The sequence below is a fragment of the Nymphalis io genome, chromosome 22 (genome assembly GCF_905147045.1).
Source record: "Nymphalis io chromosome 22, ilAglIoxx1.1, whole genome shotgun sequence".
NCBI lineage: Eukaryota > Metazoa > Arthropoda > Insecta > Lepidoptera > Nymphalidae > Nymphalis > Nymphalis io.
This window is the reverse complement of record NC_065909.1, coordinates 3,206,838-3,233,754: the sequence shown is the minus strand read 5'-3', so window position 1 is coordinate 3,233,754 and position 26,917 is coordinate 3,206,838. Positions and strand designations below refer to the sequence as shown.

The following is a 26,917-nucleotide window of genomic DNA, read 5'->3' as shown; positions in this document are numbered from 1 at the left end:
TTAGATAACCCCCGACCTAATACTTCGATAAAAAACTAAAATACTCAAAATTATATTCTATAAAAATTTAATAATAACAACCAGTGTTTCCACTGTTGCGATGACTTTCAAAAGAAAGGACAATATGGCCAATATTACACTGGCTCAGTCACCTTTCAAACTGGAACACAACAATAAAATTAGTGGTATTTACCAATAGAATATCTGATGATGAACCCTCATCTATAAGCTCGCATGCGTAACAAATGAACGTCTTCCAACGAAAAGTGAGATAAACGAATATGTACTAGTAATAATTTTTGATTTCAGCGAATATTATCTTACAATAATTGTTACTAAAATTATCTTATTAAAAATATATATTACGTATATTTTGTGAGCCGAGATGGCCTAGTGGTTAAAACGCGTGAATCTTAACCGATAATTGTGAGTTCGAACCCGGGCAAGCACCACTGAATTCTCATGTGCCTAATTTGAGATTATAATTCATCTCGTGCTGGACGGTGAAGGAAAACATCGTGAGGAAACCTGCAAGTGTCTAATTTCATTGAAATTATGTCACATGTGTACTCTACCAACCCGCATTGGAGCAGCGTGGTGGAATAAGCTCTAAACCTTCTCCTCAAAAAGGGAGAGGAGGCCTGAGCCCAGCAGTGGGACATTAACAGGCTGTTAGAGTATACTGTATTTTGTGAAGTAATCGTGAAGCTGTATTTTCTGAAGGCTGAAGAATCCTTTCGGGGTTTAGATCAATGTGTTTAAAAAGCATTCATCATCATAAACTGTCAGTCTGATATTCCAGAATAAAATATATTTTTTAAAGTATATTTATAGATGAGTTTTAAGTACTATTTAAATATAATTATTTGAAAAGATTTGAGTTTCTATTTTTTAATTTTAATGATTAATACTATTAATCTTTTTTCTAATTAAAGTATCCAGGGTTCAATTTTAAAAAGCTATGCTTCTATGATTTTCTTTACATCGCAACCAGGTCACGAGTAAAGCTTTTATTCCAAGGAGGTCAGGTCGTTGTAAAAAGATCTTTAAAAAAAAAAGAATTGGGTTGGAAATTTTGTATCTGTAGAAATTTAAGGGTTTATTATTCAAAATAGAAGATAACTATTTACCTTTATGGGTTGGTTAATATTTCTAACGCGGTAACCACTTACCATCAGGTGGCCTTAAAAAATAATTATCAATAAACGCAGCTTAAGTATATCCCGATGAAAACAGCTTTCGAAAAATGAACAAAATAAAAATCGATCAGTGCGTAATAGAGTGATACCGTAACAGCCTGTGAATGTCCCACTGCTGGACTAAAGGCCTCCTCTCTTCTTTTCGAGGAGAAGGTTTGGAGCTCATTCCACCACGCTGCTCCAATGCGGGTTGGTAGAATTCACATGTGGCAGAATTTCAGTGAAATTAGACACATGCAGGTTTCCTCACGATGTTTTCCTTCACCGTAAAGCACGAGATGAATTATAATCACAAATTAAGCACATGAAAATTCAGTAGTGCTTGCCCGGGTTTGAACCCACGATCATCAGTTAAGATTCACGCGTTCTTACCACTGGGCCATCTCGGCTTTTTTTTGTATATATAATAATAGAGTGATAATGCAACAAAATCGAAATATATAAGATATAAATGACGACGATATATACTTGACGAGCCGGTTGGCGTGGTTGGTAAGATACTTGCCTTTCACGCCGAACGTTGTGGGTTCGATTCCTACCCAGGACAGACATTTGTGTGCATGAACATGTCTGTATGTCCTGAGTCTGGGTGTAATTATTTATATAAGTATGTATTTACTAAATAATAGAAGTATATGTAGTATATCAGTTGTCTGGTTTCCATAGCACAAGCTTTGTACAAGCTTAATTTGGGATCAGATGGCCGTGTGTAAATATTGTCCCAAGATATTATTATTATATTATTATTATAAATATATTAGACCAAAAAAGAAACGGCAAAAGAAAATCAATAGACACACAAATAAAACCCATGTGTCACATAAGATCAAGATTAAGTATTATACTTAATCTTAAGAAAATATATTATTTAATGATGTGGCTTTGTGTTGAAGGTATAACATCTTAGTTTCCAAGGTTGGCAGTGCATTGGCGATGTAAAGGATGCATAGTATTTCTTGCAGCGCCATTGTCTATGGGCGGTGGTAAGCACATCGATTGGTCCATGTGTCAGTCCGCCTTTTTATTACAAACAAAAAGTAACGTGATTCTTGTTCTCTCTTATAATGCCCCCTACTAGGGTCAACATATTAAATAGATTACATTTCGATAATCAAAACCAAAATTTAATATATCTTTGCGTACCAACTTTCATACTTATTCCAACTTCATCATTATTACATTTTATATTGCGAGATGCAGAAAAAAAAGATCACCTTATATTTCTATACTTGAGCAATATCTGTAGCAATCAATGTAATGCTACACGTTGTCCATATCCGCCTAGCTGCGCTTCTGCATGTTCACGGTGACATTATCACGTAATACGCACATGATAAATGTCTAATTAATATATCTAGACTAGCGTAATCACATTAGATATTCGTAATTATAGAATATCAGCTAAACCTGGCAAACGTCTTGCCTGTTTATATACGCTCATTATCATGGCGATCTGTTGAAACTGGAAAGGTATGGAAGTTTACTGGTGGTAGAGCTTTGTGCAAGCTCATCTGGATAGGTACCACCCACTCATCAGATATTCTACCGCAAAACGGTAGTCTTTCAGTCAATAATTTTAGGTCCCAAGGTCGATGGCGCATTGGCAATGTAAGTGATGGTCAACATTTCTTACAGTGGCAATGTCTAAGAGCTTTGGTGACCACTTACCATCAGGTGGCCCAAAAGCTCGTCCGCCTTCCTATTCTATATAAAAAAAAGTTGATATGCTGCAACGTCATTTAAAACATTTTCCATCAATAAATATGTGTTTGGTAATTTTCATAGTAATCGGTCAAATGGTGTAGTCTATTGATCTAAAAAAATTATACTAACGTTTATTCCTTAGGCACTCAACAAAATAGTTCACACCATATTACTTATACAATAATATAATCATAATCATATAATTATAATCATAATTATCAGGGTTATGTCATTTCATGAAATAGTTTCTGAAACTTAAGTATCACTAAACCCTGATTAACTATAACAATAAGAAAAACTTGCGGGTCGCAAGTTTTTCTTATTCTTATTCCTATCTAATAATGCAATTACAGCAAGTTTATATTGCTAGTGTGTTTTCAAACTTAGATGATATTTGATTTCATTATTTTCCATTGATTTGATGAACTTAATTAAACAATTGAGCATTAATCAAAAAATAATTCTGATATATATTCAGTTAGTGTAACATTTAGCCCCATTTACACTATATTTATTAACACCTTTTGTGGTTCACTTTCTATTCTCTCATAGAGATTGTATTAACTAAAATTAAGTCTCAATCAAATCTCACACTGATAAAATAAGATTTCGGTATTTTCTATTGATGAGTCTAGAAGTTTCTCTTGCCTCAGAAGTTTTTTGTGCACAGTTTTGTGGTAAAATTAGATTATAAGAATGATCTTGCATTACACATACACATGCACCAAAAACGATCTTATGCTGATGGCTAGTCTCACTTGAGAATGGCCACCATAACCAAAATCAACCATCCTTGGGGGCTGCCTAAAAACCATATGAATAAACTTTAAGATTCTATGTCGCTTTGTTGTTACATATAGACATTTTTGTATTTAACATAGTATTTATAATTTGACAGAATTAAATTATTTAATACCTAAGACTTATATTTTACTTAAATGATAAAAGTAATGTTAACATTGCATAGGTAAAAACACTGTAATCATGAATCATTAAGCACTAGCATAATTAAATAAATGAGTTTGAATTTAATATTGTTACAATGAAAATGTAGTTTATTTGAAACTTACACGCACTTTATGATGATCAAAATAATCAGCAAGACTTATCATGTAATGCTACTACTGGATACAAATGTCGATTCTTGGGAAAGCAATATTTAAAAAAATTATTCACTAATCTTTTAATTTTGAAAAATATTTATTATAATTAAATTTGAATACAAATTATCAAACCATTAATTTTTCGTTTAAAAAAATATAACATATATATTCTTTCATATATAAATTAACAAAAATGAAATTGACATGCAGAATCATATCATAGAACACCTCATTACAAATGCAAAAAATACTGTAGCAGAAGCAAAAAGCGATCATTATAAAATTGCACTATAAACATTATTGCATACAATTGAAGTTGTATACAAAAAACAACCTTATCCTTAAATAATAGAAACCATATTTGAACAACAATTCGAAATTATGAGTAATTCAATGTGGTTATAGGAAAATAGCCTGTAAACCAAGAATACAGTTGGTTGATTTTTATTTTAATCATTGTTCTCAGTACATTAGCACTAAGCTTGCACTGATACACAAGGGTCACTATTCCTTTCCACATTACTTTTACTGCAATTTCAATGTATTTGAATATGCCTATACATTTTAAGCCCGTTCTGAATATTTTTTATTCTATATTATATAAGCATTGCATGAATTTTAATTGTTAATTGCTTATTTTATTACACCAAAATATGTATATATATATATATATATTTTAAATAATATGATTTTTTTAATACATAGGTTTAGATTGCCCCATTAAGAACATATTTTCGTCTCGTATTATTTAAGAGTTAATAACAGATTCAATATGTTGAGGTAAGTTTACACTTTTTTATTGATTAAATATAAACAATTACGATAATTAAGCGATACGTTCTAAAACTTCTCCATGAAAAGATTAATGATATTTTTCTCATTCGTCTCATATTATTTAAAATTACAAAGATAAGAAGTAAATACTACCTACCAGATTAAATGAATAGTGATCTCTTTTGCCACGGTATTATAATATTCCCAACTTCTTTGTTTCGACACTACACACTCGCACATTTAAACACTGAACAAGGTCAAAAACAATATTTAGAAATTCATTAACCAATAGTTAATAAAACACTGAGGATAATTTATACTTTTAGAAAAATCTCCTACTACGTTTGACAAAAACATATCACTTTTGACACTTATTTTTGCATTATACTGCTTATCTAAGGATGTGAAAACCGATCTTGAAAATTGTTTTTTTTTTTTATAATATTTATTTTTATTTTACGTTGATATCGTTCATATTTTAAAATAACCGTGGAATACTTTACAAGTCCAAAATAAATTAAAAAAGAGATCACAATAAATAATTTAAGCAGATTATTTTTTTAAGATTGGCAACTTCCTAATTTCGTTATCTATGATGCTAGAAGCTTGGAATTAAAATTATCCTTTGTAATGGCTATAATTATTGGTTTATTTACTATACAACTAATTTGAAATAAATAAATTAAGATAAATTATAAAATTCAAAAATATTCTTTTATTTACATATTAACTGAATAATAACAAGAGAACATTAAAAAAACAACAGTATAATAATATAAAAAGCAACACCTTTCGCACTTTAAAAATATAGAATTATTCAAATCAAAAAACTTTATTGTTATAATATAATATGTATTTACGATTTAAAAACTTTTTCTGATCGGTCACATTATTAAGGACATGCGCAATAGGTTTTGCCATTACAACAATAATTGGCATTGCTTAATGCTTATTGATTTGCCTTCGCATAGTTTTCTATATAATATGTTAAGAATATCGTCATTCAGCTGGTTTTTAATAATGGGAGCATTCGATAAATGCTTAACAGATAATGCAGGCGTAACGTTTACCTTTAAAGAATATCAGTATAAGGATTCACCTAAAAATGTATGTTATATACACGAATATTAATTTTGTTTATTAGAAGAGTAATCACTTTTAACTGCATGAAATCTTCAACCTTACATTTAATTATATCTGGCAAAGTACTAATTAAACTAAGGATAATTACTTTCAGGAAATGGTATTTCACGAATACGAATCAGCGTGTGAACAGAGCAGCGCGTGCAACCAATTGAGTGGGTTGACTAGGACACGATGTGTGAGAGAATGTGTGTCTCCATCTTGTTACAGAGAACTTTATTTATTGGACCCGGTAAATTAAATTATGCATTTATATATGTAGTGTTAGTATTGAATAAAATAAATGGCTCTTATTCCACGATTTCTACTAGGATTTGTGGCCACTGAATAAAATATGGCATCATAAAGTTAATATCAGAATTAAAAAAGAGTAAACAGTAATTTTCTAACTGTGATAAACTAAAAAGAGGTGTGGTAATGGAATGATAGCGGTGGTCTTGACTTGAGCGTTTAATAGTTAGCATCTCAACCCATCCGTGATCAACCACACTTCCTGACTAGCTTATTTTGTTTATTATATTATCAATTCGCCTTTCCTTTAATTCTTTTGTCGTATTAAGTTAGGGAGTACAGTGTCATAGATCACTTATTTACATTGTCAACAAATAACTATATAGCCTATTCCAACCACGTAAACCCAAATAAACAACTTTGACACCGATATTATTGATCGAAATTTTGAATAATCTATGATATTCATTATGGATTCGCGAAAAATAGCGTCTGCGAAGTTGTACTCGGAACTTAGAAAGTTAAATTAATTTGGTTATAATTAGTTAAGTGGAATAGTGTTGTATTATAAATTGAGGTAAATTAATCAAGAACTGTTTATAGTGCATAATACAGAGTTCTATGGTAAAATCTATGGTTTGTTTACCTTTATTCCTACTCCAATTGAAATAGGGTATAGATAATTTTGGGATCCGACTGCCGTGGGATCAAGTTCCTTCATTCAGTAGGACCAGCAAACATACGACCTACTACATAGATCTTTTCACTTAGGACATGCGTATTCTGGGTTCACAAAAGCTACCCTAATTCTCAGATTATATTTGTCCAATCAGCCGGCGACGCTGTCGATTCATGTAGACCGAATAATATTTACAACTTCGAAACCAATTTAGTAGTTAGTTTTCGATGTACATTTTACGCAAAACTTTAACTGAGAAAGATAAATGAATAAATATTTCTAAATTTAAAAATGTATCTTAACTAAAATGTTCTTATTTATGTAACGATTTGTTAGCATTTTTATTGATAATTCTGTCCTTTATATAATATTTATGTTACAGCTCGAGGAAGGTGAAATAGACGTCAGACTGAATTCTTTCAAAGGTTGTTTTATTCAAAGAAGTGGTCGGACGAGAAATTGATTTCCCTCAAGTGTGATATCGTCATTTATTTTTTGCGTTAAAAAGATACACAAAATACGCAAAAAAATTATGTTTGTGTTGCTTGTAAGTACCTACAGAATTGATATTGTAAAACTGATTAATCTTTAGATGTTTGCCAATTTTTGTACATATAAATAAATACCGACGTAATTATTGTTATGATACTCTTTTGATGTTACTACTTATTTTTTAGCTACTGACAACAACTGCATGTAGCGAAAATGGATTTGTTCAGGTTATATTGACAAGATATCATGGAAAACCCCTATTTTAGCATACTTGCAATTTGCTTTTTGCAATATCTACCCGAAGTATCAACTCAATATTTTTTAAATATTGTACATAATATTTTTATTTAAATAAAATTAATTATAATTTTATTTTTATTTTTTTAAATTAAGTAATATATCCCTAATTATTGGTATTTTCAACGCTGTAACTAAATTTAAAATTTTAATCATAATTCGTTTTCTTTCTAGATTGAAAATTGTAGATGTGTAGTGAAGGTTTTTAATAAACATTAATTATTTTATTATTTATTCTAAATAATTTTCATTAATACTATAATAGACGCGTAACATTTTAGAAAAACGCGTTAGAAACTTCTTAAGTTTTGTTAGAAATTTGTTATTATTCATTATAAATACGATTATAAAAAATCTTCTTTAATGTTCTTTTTATATGGTCGTAATAAAAATCTATATCTTAAATACATTTAATGTTTTCAAATGGAACAAAATATTTCACTGTTCTTCTTTTAAAATTATTATACAATAATATTTTCCATATTCAATAATTAGTTTAGAAGTATTTAAAATATGCGATAAATTGGCAAAATTTTGCAATTCATAAATATTATGCACTACCAAGTTTTTAATCTACTATTAACAAAATAAGTCAAAGCAATATTTGTAAGGCTTTCAATCTTTTAAAATATTAAACTTCTTATTAGAAGTAAAATTAACTATGGATTTTGAATACATAAATAAAATATATTTTAATTGAAGTCGAACGTTTTATTTCGAAAAAACTATTTATTTATTTGAGCAAATGATTTCGCTTTAAGGACTACTACTACATTGCGTAATTTAAATCAACTATTTTTAACTTTATATTCCTTATTGCCCTTAATAAGTTAAAAAAAATTATAGGAAGTTAAAGTTGTTCTAATGTTGCAAAAATTAATTTATCAATGAATCATATTAAATTCCGATGTGTATTTTATTATAAGTTTCTCCATAGTAAATAAGTCAAACTTGCTTATAAATTACATATTTTTCAATTCTATTAAACTATCTACATATTATAATTTTATTTCTAAATACATTAAAGCTAGGCAATATGTATTTTTATTGTAAATTAAAACAGGCTACATTTACACTATCAATAATATCCTGTATAATATAGCAATAAATTTATTCATAAATAAATAAATGGACCCAAAATATTATAGCGTAATAAAAGAAGAATAATAAATAAAAATAATTAAAAAAAAAAACGATATTTACCGATTTTTTCTCTCCCTTTTTCTATGTGACAGCACTGAAGTACCTTAAAATCTACTTGCTATCGTGAGAAGCGGTCTAGTGAGAATAAAGTGAAATGGCTTCCTTGTGTAGACAAATTATTCGGGCAAATGCCCTTAAAACCACCCTTTTTTCCACCGCACGAAGGGGATATGCAGACAGAAGTAAGATTGAAATTGTAAATTTATAAAACACATCGCCATATCTGTCATTGTTTCGTTACGTAATGTCAAAACTATCTTTATTTTTTCTGTAACTGCAACATATAAATGTTATGTAAAGTTATGTACCATCCCGATACTTAAACATTACTTAATATCAATTAATAATTTATTATTGTATTCTATTTCGCATCCCATTGACATTGATAATGTCAATAAGATTGGCACATTTTACATATTGATTTTTCTAATTACTGAAAATAAGAAACTGTCTTTTTACTGTGCTATTAGAAAAAAATGAAAATTCATTGGCCTATTTTATAACTTTTGTTTTAATGTAGGAATTTTAGTAAGATAAAAATATTGATTTGGTGTTTTAGGTTATAATCTTATCTTTTTAAATTCCTGTTGATAATATAGTTGTCAATCGAATATGTCAATAGACAAGTAGTTCTATAAAGTTAGATTTAGTTTATAGTGAAATTATTAATATAAAATAAGAAAAATACATATAATATTTTTTTTACGTCTTGTGTTTTAAGCATTTAATAAATGTATATATTGTTTAATAAAAAAAGATAATCAAAATAGTTATTTTCAAACGTGAATACATAAAAACAAATAAAAAGATAGCAATAATAATTTATACGTTAAAATTAAGCGTAATTAAAAATATTGAAATGATTATAAAACATTCTCAATTGCTTTTATTGAGTAAAACCATTTCCTAATAAATACATTTTGCATACAAGAAGTTATACAATAGAATAATTAAACTAAATATTACAGTAATGCAGATGTTTAATAAGCAATATATTAAATTGTGTAAATTTATATCTTTTTTATAAATTACAGTTTATGCTTACTATAGCATTAACTTATGAATAAATCAAAAGAACATTAAATTTGAAGATCTATTCTTTAAAAGTAGATTATGTAATTCATTGAAATGACTTAAGAAATAAGCGACCGAAATATATTTTAATAGTATATAAGAATATAAGTTATATTATTATATTTCTTGGATGTATTCCAGTATTTATTTACTGGCTTGTTAGCCAGTTTTCAATACAGATTAAGGACCTGTCTTCTAATCTGATAGACTAAAATACTAAATAAGGCTATTTAGATATTCTCATAATGAACTCCAAAATTTTTAACTTGTTGTAGGCTACTAACGTTTCTAACTTCTTGTAGGCTAATGTTGTTCTGGTTATGTTTGTTCACATAGTTGAGCTCTATGATACCTCTTGCACAGCTTGCTAGACAGGAGGACCATATTATTACTAGCCATAGGATAAGACTTCTTCAAGTACAGCAGAAGTAATGATTTGGACAAAATGGTACCACAAAATAATTCACACAAAACCATTTTTTTTTTTCTATACATGGGTTATGTGCTCTCTCTATAGAGGCTATCTACAATAGTATTATTATGTGCAATTTAAGTGATTCCTTTTTAATAAAAATTGCATATAACAATAAACACTTTTTTAACAGTGTTGCCTGATCCTCTTGAACACGCCACTGGTTTGGAAAGGAAGGAACTGCTAGCCATGCAAGCTGGTAACGACGATCCCTTCAACATGAAAGTATTGAAGAAGGCTGCTGGAACCCGTGACAATCCCACACTTGTGCCATCATGCTTTGATGCCCGTATTGTAGGATGCATATGTATGTACACCTCTGTTTATTTTTATTTAAATATTATCTAAGAGATTCTATATTTAAATTAATTTAAAATATTAAATAATTTTGTAATATATAACAAATAGATATTAATTAAAATTGTATATAGTCCAGACATTTGTATAAATAAAGTTACATAATTGTATTCTGTGTATTACAAAAATAATTATATTTTACAGGTGAAGAGCATGCCACTGCTGTCAATTGGCTTTGGGTACACAAGGTATGATAAATTAAAATAACAAATTAATTTGACAAATCTTTTTATATTATTTAACTCTTTTTTTTTTTAATTGATGTGATGAATTGGATATTTTTGTATCAAAATTGTCAAACAAAAACAGCCTAAGCAACATTTATTGTATTGAATACTGCTACTTAATAATTTAAATAGAAAGAGACCGTTCATTTTGCATATTGAACTATTCCGTGCCAAATTTTGCAATAATGAGACATGATGGTAAAAAAGAAAAACCAAATTGTTTTTTATTTTATATATATGCAATTTGTTACATTGTTATAACAAGCAATTAAATGTGATTTTAATAAATAAAAAATATATTTTAAGATCACCTTTTATCCAATTCTAAGTTAAACACAGGCATGGACCTAGTCTATGTTATATTCAATAAAATATATTCAATAAAAAAATATTTAACAATAATGTATTTAATGTACTTAAGTTAAACAGAAACAAAAAGGCTTATCTAACGGTTACATGTTTAATGTATCTTTCTGGTTGTTGTTGTGGTTACCTAGGATAATTTTCTAACTAGTTAATGGCTATTCTCATGCCATTAACTAGTTAGAAAATTATCCTAAAGAGAGAGATATCTGCTGACTAATAATGATTCTAATTAAAATCTTTTAAATAAATTAAATAATGGTGATAATCAGCAATCTACTTACCCTTATAAAATGGACAATTTATATTGTGAGAAAATTAATTGTTTTACAAAATATATTAGTTTATATAAGGGACACGTAGCTCAAAAATATCATACAGCCAAAGTAAAAGCGCTTTTGTAAAAGTGTACCGTCAGCAGATAAGTAAATAAAAAAATACTTTTTCTTATTTTAATTTTATAGACGGAACTTAATATTAAACATATATAAATAATAATCATAAATTTCGTCAACTTAAGACATTTTCCCGCTTTCATCCGATAAATAATTTATGTTGATGATAATTTCCGATATTGTATAAAATATTTTTTTCGTTCTCTTAAGAAGCGTGTAGACAAACATTTCTCCTTACCTATTCTTTCGTAAGTTTTAACTTTTCCGCAAATATTGTCTTATGAACTAATTACTAAGAAAAGAATAATAAAAAAGGGCATAATACTTTCAAAGCTAGTTTTGTGTGTATGCGAGGCACGTGGTAGCTAGCACAAACGGATTTATTCCGATTTTAGTCACTTTGTATTACACCACTACAAATGCAGACACATTTCCAAGATGATTTACCTGTAACTGTTTGCACACAGCTCTTTTTCGGTTTTCGAATAACTTCAGCCGACGGTCATTAATCGATTTAGGTTTACGAGCTTTTTTTCCCCCTTTTCTGGCGTGTATGTACGCTTTTTGAGCATCAAAATATTCTGCCAATGTCACGTATAAAATAAGCGTTGTGATATATTTACACCTATATAAGGCGATAGCCTCACGTCTTCTCTCCAAATAAAAGTAGAGTACGGTTGAGCGTTAACTGCATGTTCACACTCACTCAGCTTAAGCCTTAGCTTACATTTTTAGTCTGTTACTCGAAACTTTTTTATTTTATACTTTTCATTGTATACTTAGCAAAGGTTGAAAAAAGAGGGTATGAAATTGACTTGTTGTTTTTTCCTTTTATTTTTTTCTCCTAAAATTTAATTTGTCTAAGCTAATTTGAAAATAATTCATTTTTTTTTCATTCAGGGTCACCCCCGCCGCTGCGAATGTGGACATTGGTACAAACTGATCGAGAAGACGCCCCTCTAAACGCTGTTTCTACTTAGTTTTACTATTAGTAGTCATTATTAAAACTGCAATAACTACGCATCCGCGGTATTATTCCAATGTTCCTGTGAGTAACACGATGCGTTAGAGGAACTATTGATCAGAATTAAATAATTGTAAGCCTTAAAAAGTGTTTCATTCGATCGTTACCTACTGCAGTGTTATGTTGTTATCGGGATTTATTTTATGTAGATAATTAAACGTTTAAAATTAAACGAGTTTTTATTACAATTCCTTATATTTTTAACGTAGTAACATAAAAGTTCAATAAAAAAAAACATCACAATGTATATGACTTATCAGATGCTTACCGCTTAATTCAGAAGCAATCATTAATTCTTTATTTACGGATCAAAAGGCTACGAATGAAGACATGTAATAATCTTAGATGTGTGAAAATAGTGTATACTAGCTATTTTTTTTTTTTTTTATATTCGCCGGGAGGGCAAATGACTCTACTCCACCTGATGGTAAGTGGTAGTAGAGTCCAAACGCGACGACGGCCAGTACAGACGGGAAAAACGTTCTGCACTAGCCGCCTTCGCCTTGCCGGGCCGCAAGATGCCTCTTCACGCCTCGTTTGAAGGAACCCGGGTTGTAAGAGGAGGGGAACACGTGAGCTGGTAAGGAATTCCATTTTTTGGAAGTGCGACAAAGAAAGGAGTTGCCAAATTTCTTTGTTCGCGATGGAATTGATGTCACAGTTAGGCGGTGACATCGAGAACCAGCTCGCGTGGACTTAAGAAGGAAGGGGGAAGCAGGAATTAGAGAGAATAATTCCTCAGAGCACTCGCCCTGATACAGTCGATAGAAAGCGCTCAGTGCTGCTATCTCACGACGCAATTGTAAAGGTTCAATAATGCGTACGGCACGTCACTGCAACCGGTCCAAGGCCTCAAGTAGGTACTTAGCGGAGCCATCCCAAAGGTGCGAGCAATATTCCATGCAAGACCGTACCTGTGTTTTGTACAGCAGGCACAGTTGTTGTGGCGTGAAAAAGCGCCGCACCTTGTTCAGAACTCCGAGTTTCCGTGAAGCTGTTTTTATAACAGCCTCGATGTAATCCCTTGGACTAAGGTCGCAGCGAACGTCAATCCCCCAACATGGCGATTTTGCTCTGCATCACCAGCGGAGTACCACAGAGGGAGGGAAGAGGGGAAAATGTTGACTTTTTCGTCGTGAGAGCGCATACCTGTGTTTTCTTGGCATTAAACTCAACAAGATTATCAGAGCCCCATTTGGCGATGAGCTCTAACGTCCTATCGAGTTCAATGACAAGATTCTTCCGCCTCTCCTCAATTTCCGCTCGCCCAGCCACTGCGCGTCCGTGGTATCCACCATGCACTGTACTATCGTCTGCATAGCAATGTATGTTCCCAAGAGAGAGCATATCATTGATATGCAAAAGAAAGAGTGTGGGAGATAGCACAGATCCCTGGGGGACCCCAGCATTCACTACATAGAATTGTGAAGCGCAACCATCAACTAAAACACGAAGGCTACGCTTGTGTAGGAAGCTGGCAATCCAGGTGCATAGCTGAGCAGGCAGACCATATGCCGGCAGCTTGGAGAGAAGACTTCTGTGCCAGACCCTGTCGAAAGCCTTGGAGATATCGAGGCTGACAACTAACGATTCTCCATGCTTGTCGATAGCTTCACCCCAGAGGTGCGTTACGTACGCTAGAAGATCACCTGTGGACCGTTTTGGTCGAAACCCGTATTGACGATCATTAATTAAAGAGTGATCTTCTAGGTAATGGATCAGTTGGTTGTTTAAAATCCGTTCCATCACCTTACAAAGTACTGAGGTGATAGCTATTGGCCGATAATTTGCCGGGTCAGACCGATCCCCTTTTTTGGGAACCGCTTGCACATTAGCTCTTCTCCAAGCCTCCGGCACACTTCCCGAAGAGAGAGAAAGTTGGAACAGGCGCGTTAACACAGGAGACAGCTCCGCTGCGCACTTCTTCAGCACTATGGCTGGTATTCCATCGGGACCGCTAGCTTTCCGTACATCAAGTGATTGCAGCTCCGCACGCACATCACGTTGCCTGATTTTAATGTCAGGCATCGTATGGCCACATGCAGGTATTGTAGGTGGCAGTGCACTACAATCATCGATGACGGAATTGTCGGCAAAGAGTTTAGCCAGGAGATCAGCTTGCTCTAGCGGACTGTGAGCTAGCGATCCGTCCGGATTTCTGAGCGGTGGCAGCGAAGGTTGGCAGAAATTGTTTTGCACAGACTAGGTCAGACGCCAGAAGCTACGGGAGCCCCTAGGATGCGAAACAAGGTCATGACCAATCTGTACAATGCGCTGTGCATCCGCTCTCGTGTATGCCTTTCTACAGGACTTGGAATTTTGGAATTTTTTTTTTAGGAAAGCTATTGTTTCAGTAAAAAAAATGTAAACATCAAATTTGCAATTCCATATATATTATTATATTTATATACATGCTGGGCTCAAAAGACTGAACATACTTTAAAAAAAAAGTATATAGACAGATTTTATTAAATCCGCCTGTGTATATAGTTTAAAGTATTGGTCGCTAATTTCGCAAGCTGCCATCGTATTATTCTAAATGGTTAAACTAATTTGTTTAAATTAGTACTTTCCCTGTCAAGTAAGTGAGATTAATTAATAAAACAAACTATGTAATATAATAAATATAAATAATCAAATGTGTTTCACAACAACATGTATAATAATACAAAAAAAAATTAAGATATACTAGTTCTATTTGAATGATAAAAAAAGTACAACAAATGTTTTTACTTAATTTCAGAGTCGGAACAAGCCCTGAAAAGGTCTATATGATACCCAACCTCCTATTCATTAGGTTATAGGTAGAATTTAAATATAATATCATTATCAAACTTAGAAAAAAAAATACATTCAAACTGACCAGACCTGGGCAAAATGTAATAAAGTTAATTATTAACTATTACAATGTGTAATCATTAATCACGATTACAGTTTATGGCTTTATTTATTTATTTATTTATTTATTTTTTTATTATTTTATTATATATATATTTTATTATTTTTAAATATTACATTGAATGCGTATAATAGTAATATAATAATAGTAAAATTATCATATCGTGTTAGATAGAACGTCTCTAAAAATGTCACTTCGATGTCACTGTCATAAGCAGCTGTAAAATTTAAAAAACTACGATATTATTGATTAAAACTTTATTTGTAAGATTTTTTGTTTCAAACGTAGCGTTTGGTCCTTTGTTTGTAACTTTTTCATATTTCAAAAGAAATTCTTTTAAATTTATTGTTTCAATTATTTCATAGTTAAAATGGCACGTAAGTATAACTAATTCATTATTACAATACTATATCATACCGATAATTAAACGTACGATAACATTTCTTTATTAGAGAAAAATGTATTTATCTCTTCGGTACCTTTTAGACTTGTCATTTACAATAGTGGTATTTAGGGGTAAAATAATTAATATGGGTTTATAATTTGACAGACCAACTAGTTCTGATATCCTGCCAATCAAATCAATACAATTATACTGACCTGGCCTTATGGACAACTTAGTTTTTCCCAAGTTTTTCTTTCCCTACTGAATTCCAACTATTACTGTCATTTGAAAAATATAATTAAACAACTGTTCATAAGTGATGAACTTATCAACAAACAGCATTTTATTTTTGTTTACACAGATTAATAAATATTTCGATGCAGTTGAAACTTTAAGATTATAATTTAATTATCAATTAAATCATTAAAATATATCATTTAGTATTATATTATTAATTGAAATTTTACATGATTACAGGATATGCTCATAATATCCATCATGTTTACATAGCGGATGGCTTCTTTAGTGACTGCGACGAGTTGATTCACAGATGCTTAAAACTGCAAAATTTACAATATCAGTCATTTTGTAACATTTGGAAGGATCTTAATTTTGGTATGATTTATCAGTAAGTATAACAATTTATATTATGTAGATTATATTTTAATGCAAAATATTAGCTTTTAATGCAGAGTCTGGATTCAAATTCCAAATTGGGTCATTAATATTGTGTTTTTCTGCCAATAATTTCAGTGTGATGGTTGGAACATGGCTATGCTTACTCTATTGTTATTATAAAGTATATAAAACCATTGGTTATGTCACAACTCTCCGGTTTTGTTAGATTGCTGTCCCAATGGTTCATATGAGGAAAAAGAGTACACTTGTGCTCTATATCAGTACAATATACTATGTTAAATAAAAGTATTGTTTTTTAGATAATGTTTTGCCTTTTATGTTTATCTTTATATAAGTGACATTCCTGAAAAAACACAATTTTTCACAAAAAAAAAATCATATTTATGTCATTAATTTTAAAAGAGAGCAATACTCGTTCACTTGGTTACTAATAATAATATATTTTTTTATACATAAAAACATTATAGCTTTATTTAACAATATGCTAATAGTTAAAATAAGTATAATTTGATAAATTATGATCAATGACATTGCATATGTTATGACCATGTAAATTAGACTCCAAATCTAAGGATTATATTAAAAAAGTTACTTACACTACCAAAAAATTATAGCCATCACCTTTCCCGAAGTGAGGAACACATATATCATTGCCAGTCACAATCCGCTGAATTAAATTGTTGTGTATTTATTTTTAATGAGTTCCCAATTCCGTTCATTAATACCTTCGACTCCAAAGGTGAGCGAAGCCTTTGGATCTCACCTCGTATTCGAGTAGAAAATATCTTTCGTTGCAGGGGCCGGAGTTCCGGAGCTGAAATAGCAGAATTATCTGAGGAAGTAATATACATAGCAAAGCATTATATGATCAAAGACACTACTAATTTTGAGGTAGCTACGTTTAGTTATAATTTATATGGTTAATAATATTGGTGAAAAACCGAAGCTTTGCGATCGGTTCCGCCAAAAAATGTCAGTACTTCGACACGACCGGAATATACGTTTATCTATTTTCGTGTCATGTTCAATAGTTCGCACATATTTTATCAGTATTTTCAAAAATAAATTCGTTATTCATAATGTAGCTCTCACAAGAACTTTTAAATGGTCCATGGTGCGGAATGTTCTACTAAGAAAACACGGAAAGCCGATTCGGTTGGCGTGGTTGGTAGATACTTGCCTTTCATGCCGAAGGTTGTGGGTTCGATTCCCACCCAAGACAGACATTTGTATGCATGAACATGTCTGTTTGTCCTGAGTCTGGGTGTAATTATTTATATAAGTATGTATTTACTAAAGAATAGAAGTATATGTAGTATATCAGTTGACTGGTTTCCATAGCACAAGCTCTGCTTAGCTTGGGATCAGATGGCCGTGTGTGAATAATGTCCCAGGATATTATTATTATTATTAAAGAAACTCATTTTCATGAATAAAAACGATAGCGATTAATCATATACATGAATTTATATTTGCATGATATGAACGGATGCTCATTGCTCGCTTTTTCATCATCTATCAACTAATATATGTTTATTTTACAATATCTTGCAGGAATCTGTAGCTGGTCTCTTCTTAGTTTACGGTATTTTAACCCTACAACCATTTAGCGGTTTTGCATGTCTTCGTTTGGTTCCGGAGGACATACCAGCCATAAACAGAATAGAAGTTGTCGCGAGACGAGAACGGAGGTTAGACATCCTCTTCATATTGGGCGAGATTCTGGTTAAGTATACTCAGTACCATGTAGCTGAACGTGATAGAGGAATGGAATCTGTTTTAAGGAAATATTTAGAGGGTGAGTTTTTAATCAATAATTACACTTATTACAATATCTTCTGTTTTCTAATTTTTTTTTAGATATATTTTGTTTTGATTTAGAATTAGTAGACAAATGAGCCACCTAATGGTAAGTAGCCACCACCGCCCATATACATTGGTATTGTAAGAAATATTAGCCATTCCTTACAACGCTAATGGGCCACCAACCTTGGGAACTAAGATGTTATGTCCCTTGCCTGTAGTTACAATGGCTTGCTCACGCTTTGAACCAGAATATTTGATTTGATGAGTGGGTGGTACCTACCTCGTCTTACACGGATTTCGAATTTCCCATGAGACTTCACGCATTTGTTTCTCTAAATTTCTTTGAAGATATTATTAATCCATTGCCTCATTTCCTCTGTGCAACGTCATTTCGCTGCTTCGTTAGTACTAATGCAAGATTATTATTGTTTATCGCGTAATAAGACCGTTGTTATAATTTCGTTAAAGTTCTATCAACCAAGTTCAAGCCAGAAGTACAAATCATGGGCTTACTAAGCTTCATGGAGTGATCGTGTTTTAATTTTGCAGGATTTACCAGCATAGACAGGTTGGGAGTAAGACCTCGAGGAGTTTTCTATAGACAAAATGATGAGTTAGACGTCATCAGGGACGTGGGTTCATTATTAAGACAATATATCCGCGCGAAGAATTCCCTTACAGGTAAGATTTAGAAATTAAAATGTATTTTAGAAAAGCAAATGCAATTATCAGAAAATTATATAAAGGTGATGTTTGGAGGACCGCAGATGCCGAGGTTCAGATATCAAATCTGAGATCGGGCTTATTAAAAAAAAATTGTTTACTGTCAAGAGTTTGTCAATAACACTCTTTCACAGTTTGTCTGTGGCGTCCATCACATTTATGTATACATATATACACACATACATACAAACATACGTGCACGTATACATAAAACATAAACGAAACATTTTACTCAACATAAGATATCGGATAGGCGACGCAACGGATGTAGTACAATAGACAAACACCTTCCTTATCTCCGTTGTGACGTCATCCTTTGTCTTATGTTGTTGCCGGGTCGACCGGCCGGCCTACCTGCGCATGCGCATAGATCACCAGTCTAGGTCGGATCACCGAGGCGAAACCTGTGTCATTACGTTATTATCGCTTATGCTCTGTTTCTGTGGTTTGTGCTTGTGTTCGCTCATATTAACTACATTCGTTCTTATTGAATGTAAACGTTTCTTCTTGTGTTTTGTGTACTTTCGTGTGTGTATAATATAAGTATTTATATGGACTCTGTGTGTTTATTGGACTCTTTATTGGACTAATTTTCGGCCTAAGTACACCGTCACTTCACACACTCGCCCATAAAGAACGTGTCTGTTTGTCTTGAGTCTCGGTGTAATTATCTATATAAGTATGTATTTACAAAAGACAAGTAGTATGTGTAGTATATCAGTTGTCTGGTTTCCATAGCACGAGCTTTGTACAAGCTTAATTTGGGATCAGATGGCCGTGTGTGAAAAAATGTCCCAGGATATTAAAGACTGTTAGCTTCCTGATGGGATTAATAAAACAAAATGGACTGTTGTATTACTTGACTATATTATTAATTTTAAATGTCCGGTTAATTTTAAATGTTTGGTATATAATGTACAGCGTTGGTCGCGTTTCCTTTGGTCCGTTGTCGAGCGGTCGTCGACGGAACCGCACGATCTTCGGTTCTTGTGGTCCCTGACTTATAATACAATTTTTTTTTTATCTAAAATAAACAACAGGTCCAGGTAAACAAGACGCGGGTCTTCAATATATAAATGAGAACTTGGCTACTGAGCTGAGTACATCATTGAAGAGGGTCATCAACGGCGTCATTGACAATGAGAAGGATGATGATGATGATGATGATGATGACGGTAAAGTTCATATTATTTTTTTAGTTTCTAATATTATTTGAAGTCTAATAATTATTATTTTTTTATTGTAAAGAGTTAAACAGATCTTTTAAGAAAACGCATCGATTATTGTCAAAAATTTAACGATTTCAATTAAATTTTCGATTTCGTAACTAAATAAATAAATTTAATATTAATAATTACTGGTGGTAGGGCTTTGTGCAAGCTCGTCTGGGTAGGTACCACCCACTCATCAGATATTCTACCGCTAAACAGCAATACTTGATATTATTGTGTTCCGGTTTGCAGGGTGAGTGAGCCAGTGTAATTACAGGCACAAGGGACATTAAATCTTAGTTCCCAAGGTTGGTGGCGCATTGGCTATGTAAGCGATGGTTGACATTTCTTACAATGCCAATGTCTAAGGGCGCTTGGTGACCACTTACCATCAGGTGGCCCATATGCTCGTCCGCCTTCCTATTCTATATAAAAAATAATAAGCCTTTTGTGTTATGTAACGCTTGATATAAACTGATTCCAAACACTTTATTTAAAAAATAACTTGAAGTAAACCTTTACACGTTTCGGCCAAGCAACCGTCGTATAACGCGTGCATTGAAATAAAAAATTGGAACCATTTTTGATTTCAATGGACGCGATGCAGTTGATAATAAAAAAGTCAATAATATCGATGGAAAAAGTAATTTTAACAATGGTTATGAAAACGATGAAATAAATATAGCTCAACATGAATTTATAACTTTGTTTTCAGGTGATGAAGACCATTACAATGCCGTACAGGCCATCAAAAATAAAGCAATGACCAATACTGTTAACTCAATTAAACATCTAACACGGATTGAGGAAAGGTAAAATCATAAAAAAATAACTTACGTACTTATAATAAACAACTTATAATATTTTTTTTTTATTCAGGACAATGGCTAAGGAAAGTCCAAAGAAGAAAAGCGATCTCAAAGATGCAATCGGTAAAATTAAAACGGGCAGTCCGACCAAACCTGTCACAACACCTAGAAAACGAAAAGCTGAACCAAAAACGAGAAAGAAAAAATGTAAAGAAGCACCGAAACCGAGAGAAACAACCGATGTCGCGGACAATATCGATATAGACCTTGACGCGTTCCAAAAAGGTGTCTTTGTTGATAATATCGCAGAAGAATTCGGTATGGAAATTGTGAATCAGAAAAATTTAAAAATAGAAGATTTACCGGAAACCTCACAAACTGAAAGCAAAGGTCGTTTAATCGAAATAGAAATTATCGACGAGACAAAGAAAACAAATATAAATGAAAACGAAAGTACAGGACAAAGTAGTCAGGACTCTGGTACGAAATGCGAAGACGCAAAGCCTACGAGTGGCGCTAACAAAAAATCGAAATCGATAAAAAGAAAGCGTAGAGATGATATGCCAGTTGAAATACATTCGTTTGGAATTCCCGGACCGAACAAAACAAGAACTAAAACTCCAAGAGACTTGAAACGAACTAAGTTAAAATCGAAATTCAAAAGAATGGGCATGCTTCCCGTTGCTAACTTTAATGAACCAAAATGATGTTAACTTGAGTTTTCTTTAATTGATTAGAACACGCTTCTGTATTGTGCAGTGATTATTTAATTAAAATCAGTTAAATATTCAATTTTGAAAAGGTGCTTTTTTTCAATAAAATATTTGTTATATACAGTACGCATAAAAAGCAAAGACCTTGTTAATACAACAGTAATTGTGTGGTGTATATGTGTTTGGTGAGAAAACGATAAAAAATAAATGAAAATTTTTTTAATACACAATGTTTTTATTAATATTGTAATCTCTGGCAACACTCGTAATGTCAATGTAATACAGATAATTTATTTATTTAAATACTCAGTCAAACTGACAGGGTCATTAGCGTTAGATCTACAAAATGTATGCAATAATAAGTATATAATAATATTTTTCAAAAAAAAAAAAATTAGGCTATTTCTTGTGATTAGTACTTTTATATCGACTATATTAAATTAATATTTTTATAATTCAAAAACAGCTCGATCAATATTCGATTGAATTGTAAAATTATATATTATTCGTACATATTCGCACATATTTTATCAGTATTTTTAAAAATAAATTCATTATTCATGATGTAGCTCTTAAAAGCACTTTTAAATGGTCCACTGGTGCGGAATGTTCTACCAAGAAAAAACGGAAAGCCGATTCGGTTGGCGTGGTTGGTAGATACTTGCCTTTCACGCCGAAGGTTGTGGGTTCGATTCCCACCCAAGACAGATATTTGTGTGCATGAACTCTGAAAAGAAATGTCTGTTTGTCCTGAGTCTGAGTGTAATTATCTATATAAGTATGTATTTACAAAAGAAAAGAAGTATATGTAGTATATCAGTTGACTGGTTTCCATAGCACAAGCTCTGCTTAGCTTGCGATCAGATGGCCGTGTGTGAATAATGTCCCAGGATATTATTATTATTATTAAAGAAACTCATTTTCATGAATAAAAACGAAAGCGATTAATCATATACATGAATTTATATTTGCATGATATGAACGGATGCTCATTGCTCGCTTTTTCATCACCTATCAACTAATATAAGAAAACTTATATGTTTATTTTACAATATCTTGCAGGAATCTGTAGCTGGTCTCTTCTTAGTTTACGGTATTTTAACACTACAACCATTTAGCGGTTTTGCATGTCTTCGTTTGGTTCCGGAGGACATACCAGCCATAAACAGAATAGAAGTTGTCGCGAGACGAGAACGGAGGTTAGACATCCTCTTCATATTCAAGTATACTCAGTATCATGTAGCTGAACGTGATAGAGGAATGGAATCTGTTTTAAGGAAATATTTAGAGGGTGAGTTTTTAATCAATAATTACACTTATTACGATATCTTCTGTTTTCTAATTTTTTTTTTAGATATATTTTGTTTTGATTTAGAATTAGTAGACAAATGAGCCACCTAATGGTAAGTAGCCACCACCGCCCATATACATTGGTATTGTAAGAAATATTAGCCATTCCTTACAACGCTAATGGGCCACCAACCTTGGGAACTAAGATGTTATGTCCCTTGCCTGTAGTTACAATGGCTTGCTCACGCTTTGAACCAGAATATTTGATTTGATGAGTGGGTGGTACCTACCTCGTCTTACACGGATTTCGAATTTCCCATGAGACTTCACGCATTTGTTTCTCTAAATTTCTTTGAAGATATTATTAATCCATTGCCTCATTTCCTCTGTGCAACGTCATTTCGCTACTTCGTTAGTACTAATGCAAGATTATTATTGTTTATCGCGTAATAAGACCGTTGTTATAATTTCGTTAAAGTTCCATAAACCAAGTTCAAGCCAGAAGTACAAATCATGGGCTTACTAAGCTTCATGGAGTGATCGTGTTTTAATTTTGCAGGATTTACCAGCATAGACAGGTTGGGAGTAAGACCTCGAGGAGTTTTCTATAGACAAAATGATGAGTTAGACGTCATCAGGGACGTGGGTTCATTATTAAGACAATATACCCGCGCGAAGAATTCCCTTACAGGTAAGATTTAGAAATTAAAATGTATTTTAGAAAAGCAAATGCAATGATCAGAAAATTATATAAAGGTGATGTTTGGAGGACCGCAGATGCCGAGGTTCAGATATCAAATCTGAGATCGGGCTTATTAAAAAAAAATTGTTTACTGTCAAGAGTTTGTCAATAACAGTCTGTGGCGTCCACTACATATATGTATACATATATACACACATACATACAAACATACGTGCACGTATACATAAAACATAAACGAAACATTTTACTCAACATAAGATATCGGATAGGCGACGCAACGGATGTAGTACAATAGACAAACACCTTCCTTATCTCCGTTGTGACGTCATCCTTTGTCTTATGTTGTTGCCGGGTCGACCGGCCGGCCTACCTGCGCATGCGCATAGATCACCAGTCTAGGTCGGATCACCGAGGCGAAACCTGTGTCATTACGTTATTATCGCTTATGCTCTGTTTCTGTGGTTTGTGCTTGTGTTCGCTCATATTAACTACATTCGTTCTTATTGAATGTAAACGTTTCTTCTTGTGTTTTGTGTACTTTCGTGTGTGTATAATATAAGTATTTATATGGACTCTGTGTGTGACTTTATTGGACTAATTTTCGGCCTAAGTACACCGTCACTTCACACACTCGCCCATAAAGAACGTGTCTGTTTGTCTTGAGTCTCGGTGTAATTATCTATATAAGTATGTATTTACAAAAGACAAGTAGTATGTGTAGTATATCAGTTGTCTGGTTTCCATAGCACAAGCTTCGTACAAGCTTAATTTGGGATCAGATGGCCGTGTGTGAAAAAATGTCCCAGGATATTAAAGACTGTTAGCTTCCTGATGGGATTAATAAAACAAAATGGACTGTTGTATTACTTGACTATATTATTAATTTTAAATGTCGGGTTAATTTTAAATGTTTGGTATATAATGTACAGCGTTGGTCGCGTTTCCTTTGGTCCGTTGTCGAGCGGTCGTCGACGGAACCGCACGATCTTCGGTTCTTGTGGTCCCTGACTTATAATACAATTTTTTTTTTATCTAAAATAAACAACAGGTCCAGGTAAACAAGACGCGGGTCTTCAATATATAAATGAGAACTTGGCTACTGAGCTGAGTACATCATTGAAGAGGGTCATCAACGGCGTCATTGACAATGAGAAGGATGATGATGATGATGATGATGATGACGGTAAAGTTCATATTATTTTTTTAGTTTCTAATATTATTTGAAGTCTAATAATAATAATTTTTTTATTGTAAAGAGTTAAACAGATCTTTTAAGAAAACGCATCGATTATTGTCAAAAATTTAACGATTTCAATTAAATTTTCGATTTCGTAACTAAATAAATAAATTTAATATTAATAATTACTGGTGGTAGGGCTTTGTGCAAGCTCGTCTGGGTAGGTACCACCCACTCATCAGATATTCTACCGCTAAACAGCAATACTTGATATTATTGTGTTCCGGTTTGAAGGGTGAGTGAGCCAGTGTAATTACAGGCACAAGGGACATTAAATCTTAGTTCCCAAGGTTGGTGGCGCATTGGCTATGTAAGCGATGGTTGACATTTCTTACAATGCCAATGTCTAAGGGCGTTTGGTGACCACTTACCATCAGGTGGCCCATATGCTCGTCCGCCTTCCTATTCTATATAAAAAATAATAATAATAATAAGCCTTTTGTGTTATGTAACGCTAGATATAAACTGATTCCAAACACTTTATTTAAAAAATAACTTGAAGTAAAACTTTACACGTTTCGAACAGACAACCGTTCCCGATCGTATAACGCGTGCATTGAAATAAAAAATTGGAACCATTTTTGATTTCAATGCACGCGATGCAGTTGATAATAAAAAAGTCAATAATATCGATGGAAAAAGTAATTTTAACAATGGTTATGAAAACGATGCAATAAATATAGCTCAACATGAATTTATAACTTTGTTTTCAGGTGATGAAGACCATTACAATGCCGTACAGGCCATCAAAAATAAAGCAATGACCAATACTGTTAACTCAATTAAACATCTAACACGGATTGAGGAAAGGTAAAATCATAAAAAAATAACTTACGTACTTATAATAAACAACTTATAATCATTTTTTTTATTCAGGACAATGGCTAAGGAAAGTCCAAAGAAGAAAAGCGATCTCAAAGATGCAATCGGTAAAATTAAAACGGGCAGTCCGACCAAACCTGTCACAACACCTAGAAAACGAAAAGCTGAACCAAAAACGAGAAAGAAAAAATGTAAAGAAGCACCGAAACCGAGAGAAACAACCGATGTCGCGGACAATATCGATATAGACCTTGACGCGTTCCAAAAAGGTGTCTTTGTTGATAATATCGCAGAAGAATTCGGTATGGAAATTGTGAATCAGAAAAATTTAAAAATAGAAGATTTACCGGAAACCTCACAAACTGAAAGCAAAGGTCGTTTAATCGAAATAGAAATTATCGACGAGACAAAGAAAACAAATATAAATGAAAACGAAAGTACAGGACAAAGTAGTCAGGACTCTGGTACGAAAGGCGAAGACGCAAAGCCTACGAGTGGCGCTAACAAAAAATCGAAATCGATAAAAAGAAAGCGTAGAGATGATATGCCAGTTGAAATACATTCGTTTGGAATTCCCGGACCGAACAAAACAAGAACTAAAACTCCGAGAGATTTGAAACGAACTAAATTAAAATCGAAATTCAAAAGAATGGGCATGCTTCCCGTTGCTAACTTTAATGAACCAAAATGATGTTAACTTGAGTTTTTTTTAATTGATTAGAACACGCTTCTGTATTGTGCAGTGATTATTTAATTAAAATCAGTTAAATATTCAATTTTGAGAAGGTGCTTTTTTTCAATAAAATATTTGTTATATACAGTACGCATAAAAAGCAAAGACCTTGTTAATACAACAGTAATTGTGTGGTGTATATGTGTTTGGTGAGAAAACGATAAAAAATAAATGAAAAATTTTTTAATACACAATGTTTTTATTAATATT

The 26,917-nt window shown here is 32.4% G+C and overlaps 4 protein-coding genes across 9 annotated transcripts in view; 3 read left to right on the top strand and 1 right to left on the bottom strand.

Annotated features, from left to right (window-relative positions):
• The window catches only part of LOC126777051 (uncharacterized), a 99,080-nt gene extending 93,946 nt beyond the window's left edge, over nucleotides 1–5,134 (bottom strand). Inside the window, exon 1 of the mRNA XM_050499904.1 lies at nucleotides 4,938–5,134. The gene's annotated coding sequence lies outside the window, so the exon portion shown is untranslated. The remainder of the gene's footprint in view (nucleotides 1–4,937) is intronic.
• Nucleotides 5,135–5,755: 621 nt separating this feature from the next.
• LOC126777132 (uncharacterized) lies at nucleotides 5,756–7,618 on the top strand. The gene is made up of 4 exons (XM_050500030.1): nucleotides 5,756–5,887; nucleotides 6,018–6,155; nucleotides 7,216–7,380; nucleotides 7,511–7,618. Exons 1-3 carry the CDS (start codon nucleotides 5,765–5,767, stop codon nucleotides 7,294–7,296), a joined length of 342 nt encoding a protein of 113 aa, XP_050355987.1. The 5' UTR covers nucleotides 5,756–5,764; the 3' UTR covers nucleotides 7,297–7,380; nucleotides 7,511–7,618.
• Nucleotides 7,619–8,834: 1,216 nt separating this feature from the next.
• Nucleotides 8,835–12,909, top strand: LOC126777128 (cytochrome c oxidase subunit 5B, mitochondrial-like). The gene is made up of 4 exons (XM_050500025.1): nucleotides 8,835–9,007; nucleotides 10,505–10,678; nucleotides 10,873–10,916; nucleotides 12,614–12,909. Exons 1-4 carry the CDS (start codon nucleotides 8,920–8,922, stop codon nucleotides 12,674–12,676), a joined length of 369 nt encoding a protein of 122 aa, XP_050355982.1. The 5' UTR covers nucleotides 8,835–8,919; the 3' UTR covers nucleotides 12,677–12,909.
• Nucleotides 12,910–15,863: 2,954 nt separating this feature from the next.
• On the top strand, nucleotides 15,864–26,891 carry LOC126777067 (snRNA-activating protein complex subunit 1-like). Of its 6 annotated transcripts, none has more exons than XM_050499936.1 (8): nucleotides 15,864–16,013; nucleotides 16,499–16,649; nucleotides 17,458–17,551; nucleotides 22,985–23,213; nucleotides 23,772–23,903; nucleotides 24,964–25,098; nucleotides 25,866–25,962; nucleotides 26,029–26,891. In XM_050499936.1, exons 1-8 carry the CDS (start codon nucleotides 16,007–16,009, stop codon nucleotides 26,663–26,665), a joined length of 1,482 nt encoding a protein of 493 aa, XP_050355893.1. In that variant the 5' UTR covers nucleotides 15,864–16,006; the 3' UTR covers nucleotides 26,666–26,891. The 6 variants fall into 6 exon arrangements, with proteins under 6 accessions (XP_050355893.1, XP_050355889.1, XP_050355892.1 ...); XM_050499932.1 differs by lacking the exon at nucleotides 22,985–23,213 and adding an exon at nucleotides 18,215–18,458; XM_050499935.1 differs by lacking the exons at nucleotides 22,985–23,213; nucleotides 23,772–23,903 and adding exons at nucleotides 18,215–18,458; nucleotides 19,016–19,147.
• Nucleotides 26,892–26,917: the final 26 nt, after the last annotated feature.

Excerpts from the sequence above, each read along its gene's own strand:
- LOC126777132 (XM_050500030.1), top strand. The coding sequence starts at position 5,765 with ATGTTAAGAATATCGTCATTCAGCTGGTTTTTAATAATGGGAGCATTC. Across the intron at positions 5,888-6,017 it reads ATAAGGATTCACCTAAAAAT|GAAATGGTATTTCACGAATA; the intron begins GTATGTTATATA and ends AATTACTTTCAG. Across the intron at positions 6,156-7,215 it reads AACTTTATTTATTGGACCCG|CTCGAGGAAGGTGAAATAGA; the intron begins GTAAATTAAATT and ends TTTATGTTACAG.
- LOC126777128 (XM_050500025.1), top strand. The coding sequence starts at position 8,920 with ATGGCTTCCTTGTGTAGACAAATTATTCGGGCAAATGCCCTTAAAACC. Across the intron at positions 10,679-10,872 it reads CCGTATTGTAGGATGCATAT|GTGAAGAGCATGCCACTGCT; the intron begins GTATGTACACCT and ends TATATTTTACAG. Across the intron at positions 10,917-12,613 it reads ATTGGCTTTGGGTACACAAG|GGTCACCCCCGCCGCTGCGA; the intron begins GTATGATAAATT and ends TTTTTCATTCAG.
- LOC126777067 (XM_050499932.1), top strand. Across the intron at positions 16,650-17,457 it reads AATTTTGGTATGATTTATCA|GGGCCGGAGTTCCGGAGCTG; the intron begins GTAAGTATAACA and ends CTTTCGTTGCAG. Across the intron at positions 23,904-24,963 it reads CGCGAAGAATTCCCTTACAG|GTCCAGGTAAACAAGACGCG; the intron begins GTAAGATTTAGA and ends AATAAACAACAG.